The sequence below is a fragment of the Papaver somniferum genome, chromosome 6, assembly GCF_003573695.1.
Source record: "Papaver somniferum cultivar HN1 chromosome 6, ASM357369v1, whole genome shotgun sequence".
NCBI classification, from domain to species: domain Eukaryota; kingdom Viridiplantae; phylum Streptophyta; class Magnoliopsida; order Ranunculales; family Papaveraceae; genus Papaver; species Papaver somniferum.
In genome coordinates this window covers 72045933-72052967 of record NC_039363.1, presented here as the reverse complement: position 1 = coordinate 72052967, position 7035 = coordinate 72045933, and the positions used below count along the sequence as shown (strand labels likewise).

General features: G+C 34.4%; 1 protein-coding gene across 7 annotated transcripts; it reads left to right on the top strand.

Annotated features, from left to right (window-relative positions):
* The first annotated feature begins 376 nt into the window (after window positions 1-376).
* LOC113287962 lies at window positions 377-4205 on the top strand. 7 transcript variants are annotated; one of them, XM_026536861.1, is made up of 7 exons: window positions 377-606; window positions 847-1083; window positions 1248-1506; window positions 1745-1898; window positions 2570-2708; window positions 3016-3089; window positions 3591-4205. In XM_026536861.1, the coding sequence occupies exons 4-7, from the start codon at window positions 1870-1872 to the stop codon at window positions 3751-3753; spliced, it is 405 nt and encodes a 134-aa protein (XP_026392646.1). In that variant the 5' UTR covers window positions 377-606; window positions 847-1083; window positions 1248-1506; window positions 1745-1869; the 3' UTR covers window positions 3754-4205. The 7 variants fall into 7 exon arrangements, with proteins under 7 accessions (XP_026392646.1, XP_026392645.1, XP_026392649.1 ...); XM_026536860.1 differs by having other exon boundaries at window positions 377-955; window positions 1030-1060; XM_026536864.1 differs by having other exon boundaries at window positions 377-955; window positions 1030-1077.
* Window positions 4206-7035: the final 2830 nt, after the last annotated feature.

Sequence of the window (7035 nt, the reverse complement as noted above, 5' to 3'; positions counted from 1 at the left end):
CAGATTAGGGTTTATTGAGGTTTCGCTTTTCACTTCAATCATGGTTTAAAAAGGCGTTTATGGGGCGCGTTTTTGGGTGCCTTTGTGCGCTTCAGGTCCTAGGCGCTTCTAGAGCGCCGCTTTACGAATTGGCTTAAATTAGAAAATAAAAAACTTGCCTTTGACCCCCAGTAGGGCCTGTTTCACGTTTTCTAACTAAATACTAATAAACCTAATTTATGGGGCATGAAAATATGATGACGATGACTGTCTACGTGATGATATAAATGATGTAGACATTCGTGGCTAGTATATTTAAAAGCTTTTAGGTAGAATCGGCAGTATGAGTATGCTATATGCTTAGTTAATTCAGTTGTTCCTTTTATTTTGTCTGAACTTCGTATTTATCTTTTATTAAGTTGACAACTTCTTATTTATACATATTATTATATATTTAAAAAGCTCGTTTCCCTTTTACGCTTTCGCTTTTTAAAATCTTGACTTCAATCAAAATCACTGGTATCGTATCGCTTGATTCATTCTCTTCTTAGTTCTTACGGTTTGGTTTCGAAAATCACTGTTTCAGTCGAAACCCTTATATTTATATCTGATTTCGATTCTTGATGGGTTAGCCTAATTCCATTGATCTTCAAGTTTCTACTCTTCTTAGGGTTTCATGAGATTTGTATTTCATGTTTGTATTTTGTTATGGAGTAGATTATGAGTATTTTGATCTGTGGATAATCTCTATAATCTTATTCGACCAAAACACATTCTTCATTTTTTTTTTTTTTTTTAATGATTGTCTAGGGTTTTGTTTGTGTTATTAAAGCTGTTTCTGTTTGTGTCTGTGAATGAAATAATTAGATGGAGAATTTAGGAAAAAGAAGTACAGAATGACTGATCAGTTACAATCGTCGTTTGATTTGGTAAATATTTGAGGAAGAGATAAATAACCAAATCCAATTATATATTGGTAAACCCAACTCTTTTCCTGTCTCTTTATTTCTCTTAATCTATGATCGCTAACCCTTCTGTTTTATATTGCAGTTACGATTTTTCTTTCATCCTGCTTTTGTGGGTTAGTTTTTTGCTCCAGTTAAGGTTATAATTTATTTATGTTCAATTTTAGATCTCTCTGAATTGGTTTCCGATCTCTTACTCTTTGCAGTGGTACATTGAAACGTTGCTAATGGCTTAGGGTTGGCTGCAACTACATTGGATCAAATATATTTGTCTAAAAATGTTTCTTTTTATTGATTTGTCAGATTCGAGATTGGTTAGCAAATTGTTGAATTTAGCTATTAACAGTGTCGAGCTGCGGTAGTGTTGGACTTGGCAGTAAAGTGAGGTTTTCGACCCCCGACTTCAGCTAATAACAATATGTACAAGAGCTTTAGCTGGGATCACTACAGTGTCATGCTTTAGATTTAGCTGGGTTTGGCTTTGGTTTGTAATTATGTGAAGAAATTTTGAGGAGGAAATCGGTGGTGTGCAGTAGTGGGGTTTAGCTTATGGAGGGACGATGTAAGTTTGGTTATTTTATGTTCAAGTTTTCTTCATTTTCTATTTTATCCATCTTTTTTTCAGTACATTAAGCTTTTTGTTAGCTCTTTGTTTTTTTTATTTTTATTTGCTGCAGTGATGGATTATATATGCGTGTATTTCACTCTCCGATTGGCATGTTTGCTTTATCGTCTTTGAGCGGTTTTTTTTTTTTTTGATATGGGTTACAATAATTCTATCTTATTACTTCATCCTTTAGGTGTTTTTTTTAAGGCTGACGATGTTCAGTTGGAGCAACATTGCAAGGCTAAGGCCAATGACAGTACTTAGGCAAGGCCAGTGACACCAGTTCATCCACTGACATTTCCCTAAATATTTCCAAGCATGGGGAAGCTTGAATTTTTCCATTTGAGGTATGTGCCGAAGCATGTATCCATTATTAATGTTTTTTCTTCCACCATTTTTCATACTCTCATTACAATTAACTAATGCTTATAGTAAATGGATACGGTTACATCTAGCTACAGCTTCATCTTTGAACCAACTACCATGGTCATTTTGATATTCACTATTTGGTAATAACTTTACAAGTTTAGGCAAATTCGGGTATCAACATGTATAATAATGAGAAGAAACATCGTCTTCAATGGAAAAGATTGCTACTAATATTTGCATGCTTTTGTTTTTATACACAACAATAGTTCTCTTGCTTTCTGACTAAATGAACACTTTATTGTTTTTCAAAACTCATTAAATTTGGGTCCACTAATAAATTTTTGTTTTCATACATCTTCAGCTTCTTTGCCGAATCAGTCGTTTAGGAAGATAGTAATAAATAGCCGTAGGATCTTTCTTATGCTCCATGGTTCTTTTAGTATGTATGCTTTTGTTTAATGCCTTAAACTGATATGGATGCCTTATGTTAGCCATGTTATAATCTCTTCTGTATATTTTAAACCTCAATACCTATAGTGTTTAACTGGAGCTATCAACATGCATGATAGGTGACCTACGTGCGTCCACTCTTTAACCAGGCATTATAACAAGTTCTTAAAACACTGCATATTGCTTTAATCCTTATCAGGGATACCTGTGCTAAAGTTTTGGAGACTAGCCTACGAAAGCTTGGTGTTGAAAAGCTCAGTAAAGATGATGTGCAGAAGATGCAATGGGAAGTTTTGGAGGCCAAGATTGGGAGCTGGATTCATTTCACGAGGATCGACGTAAGGATGATGCCATACATCATTTACTTTGAAGAGTCATATCTGAGATCATTTGGTAGCATATTTTTCCTTTTTTTGTCCGATAATTATTGTGCCTGGAACAGGTAAGATGAGTATTTCCATTACAGAAAAGGATACTGCTTACATCTTAAATACAGTATACCGTGGCTTAATGAAAGTGGTTTTTTTGTGATCTCGGGCAGTGGTATAGCTGTGGTAAAAGTAGACCTTTTATTTACCTTTGTGCAGCGTTTTAATTGGTTAGAGAACTGGGATGAGACTGAATATTCTTTTTATTTTTTTGTAGGTTTTGAAGGGAAAAACTAATAATGGTAGATGGGTTGTATATAATGAAGAAAATGGCATCCAAGCTCTTTACAGGTTAGCTTCTTAATTATTTTGAGATATCAAGTTATTCAAATTAACTTAGATTCATTTTATATATCCGATGCTTTTCACGGCTTCCGAAATGGGTTTTCACTTTTCATCCTTGACCACTTGGACATTTTTGGTGTTGGTAATTGCACAAATCAAGATATTTTAGAAAACTTCTACATTTGTTTCTAGAACTTCTCCGTAATGTGAAGAATTATCCCCTTGGAGTTTCTTATGCTACGTTTCATCCTAAGATGCGATAATTGAAACTATAGATTCTATTTTTTCCTCTGTTTGGTATATGAAATTTTCCAGTTGAATGATTTCCTTTCAGTATCACAGATTCGGGTAGTATTAATGCAGGTTTATAGTTAGTCGTAGCTAAATGTAAACGTGTAAACTCGAATCCTGTTTGTTTGTTCGAGTTTACACATTTTCTTTGCTGAGAAAATGTGCTACTTTCCTAGATATAAACTTAATGCCGGTTCTGTGAATATTTTAGGTCAGACATATTGTGTTGCTGCACTCGGCTATATCGTGTTGCCAGTCATCGCCGCAGGATTTCAGGGCAGGTTACTTAGCCTTTGCTTCAGCAAGATGTATGTTTATTGACAATATAACAAATAGACAGGACGTCAAGGCTACATCTCCGAAGATACATCTCCAATAAGCTACAATGATTACGCTGACAATCAAAGGATATTAACATCTTCAATTCTATAGACTTGATAAAGTACCCATTTATTTAGTTTTAATCAAGCTAAAATGTAATGAATATACAAAAAGACTGGGCTCTGCTTGAGATTGCAAGATATGTCAAAAAAGACTGGGTTCTGCTTAAATGTAATAACGTGTTACTGAATATTACGCATTACATTTTCTCTGCTTCTGTGTTTGGTTTGTAATACCGACTTGGAACGAGCAAATTTTCTTCACAGCTAAAGCTTGAAAGAGAAGGTGGTAGGCCTATCGAGATAAATGTACAAAGGTTGGATAAAACGGGCTTCCTTGCGTGTATTTTATGCTTATCCGAATATGACATCAGGAAGTGGATCTCTATCATCTGTGGGTATTTTATGTGTAACATTTTAAAAAATGCAACAGAAGATAAATTTTTCTCAAGATTTAGACTTTACAGTTCAACAATCAATCTGTATTAAGTTAAGTTTAAAGGTGTGATTGTCACCTGATTCTTTGTATTTGTTTCAATGTCTTAAATCAGGTCCATGTTGAAGTTATCAACAATTCATAAAAGAAATGGCAACCAAAAAGTTGTGGGATCATGTATGCTCTCATATCAAATCAAAATTGGGGTGAAGCGAAGCCGAGCCACACCAAATAAAACTGCACCGCGACGGGGAGAGGCAAAATTGTGCAACACCAAATAAAAAATGCATCGTGACGGTGCTGGGCAAAACCGCACGACGCCAAATTAAAGATGCATCGGGACGGGGCGGGGCGTAGCCGAGCCACGCACCAAATCAAAAATTCTTAGCGATGGGGCGTAGCGAAGCCACATCACACCATCAATAATATCGTGTCATGTTTATTTACTTATTCAACAAAGTTCTTGGGTTAATTATGCAACAACGTTTTTCTCATTTTTATGAAAATTTAAATAGTGTTTTGGTATTCAAGTTGCCACAAATTATTTAGCCCACGAATTTCTATAATATATCAACTAAACGATTCATAGGTGATTATAAAGGTGGCGGAGGATGGTTTGCGGAGTCGCCCGCTGCATAGCACGGGCATAAAATTTAGTTTTCTATAAATATTATTATGCACCCAGGTGCAACTTAGCCAAAATTTATCTTTTATAGGATATACATTATGCACCCATGCCAAAACAAAAAAAAAACTGTAAGAATGTGCATTATGAACACAGGTGCACCTGGCCAAAATCTATTTCATACAAGAATCAAAAGAAAATACAGTACGCACTCGGATGCAACCAAGCCAAAACCTATTTCCCTTCAGAATATACATTATGCACTTAGGTGCATCTTGTGTATTCTGTGGATAAGTCTAGGTTTATCCTAGTAGTCACCTACAATATATAATACACAAGCAAAATCACTATTTCATGATCTTAAGCAACAAATTCACTACCATTACCATTACATTCACTATTAATGCATCATCCAAACACAAGTAGTAAAGAAGAAAAATAAGAGGAACAAAAAGAAAAAAAATACATTATGCACTCGGATGTATCTAGGCCAAAACCTATTTCTCTGTTAGAATAAACATTATGCACTCAAATGCATCTCGTGTATTTTATGGATAAATCTAGATTTAACATAGTAATCACCTGTAATTTATTATACCCAACTAAAATCACCAATCCAAGATCTCAGGCGATAAACACATTACCCTTATCATCAAATTCACTATACATGTACCTAATGGAATTAATGATGTGAGTGTTGGACTAGTGTCATGCACCGAGCACCAAAACATAACTAGTTCACAACACTATGTAGAATCACTCAACACACAAATGATTAGTTGGATTTCTGACCTTTATAAATCCAATTTCTTCTCCACTAGTGATGCATAACTATTCATTTAATGAGCTTCTGATTTTATCTTTTGTACTATAAATTCATTTGTCTTCTTGAAGTATAAAATAGCTCTTTACCCCATTCTTCCTAATCACCCACAGACCCCGAATATGATTAATCAAGATAAATGACCAAACGTTGTTCTACTATTGAAATTGTGAACAGTTTAATTATTTCCGGACTTTCTACAAACACGTTGTGTGGTCTCTCTTGTTCTCTTTTTGTAGCTCGATTTCTTGATGCAAATTCAAGTTTTCTGCGAATCCAAGATCATCATACGACCAAAGCTCTACACACTTCAATATCCGAGTCATTCAGTACAAAAATATCAACAGTGAAGACGTCACTCTTTCTCTATTTTAACAGCGAGAAACATCACTAAAAAATATTCCCTCCGTCCCACCATTAAATGACCTATTTATTTTTAGATTTTGTCCCACCATTAAGTGACCTATATCACTAAACAAGAGATATTTCAAAAATTATCTTTTTAATTGATTATAAGAAATATAAGAAATATGCATAATTTGATAGGCATGTTTATATTCGTTACATAGATGTTTTAAAATGCTTTTCAATGGTATGAAGTTTGCAAACATCCATGGTGTAATTTGAGAGATAAATCATTTCAAAATTTCACTAGTTATTATTTATAAGGGTATAATTGTAAAAAATGCTTAAATATACTCTTTTTCCTTGCTTGCCTTAAAAATTGTGCAAATTTAAACTAGGTCACTTAATAGTGGTACAGAGGGAGTAGAAATTAAGTGAAATATTTTGATGAAAAATCATGGATTTTGTTAAATCTTTATCAAATTAAAACTAATTGATAATGGTGGTGACTGAAACCATTTCTCAGTGAAGTTGAATTTGTGAAGATGGGAGAAAAAAAAACTTTCATGCAGTCTGTGAAGTTGTGTTAGTGACGGAGATGGATGAATACTGAAGGGGAAGAAGAATATGATTGATGGAGAGATGATAGAGAAGGGTATTGCGGTACATGAGATATAAAATCAGTAATAGAACATGGGTGAAATATCCAAATTTGGATAGTAGAAAAGTATTTTTGGATTTTGGTCCATTAGAACAACAAAAAATAGTCATAAAACACCAAGGATTTGTGGTACAAAAAATCCAGCCATATTATTTTTAATAAATAAAAGCCATTTGATTAAAACATCAAGGATTTGTGGTACAAAAAATCCAGCCATATTATTTTTACTTCTTCTTCTTCTTTCTTCCGTTTCCTTTTCCCCTTCACCATCACCACCAGCAGCAACAATCGATCTCCACGAACACCAGCAGCAACACCTCTGTCACCATCAGCAGCAACACCTATGTCTCCTCCACGAACACCTCCATCTCCTCTATTTTCTTCTACTTTT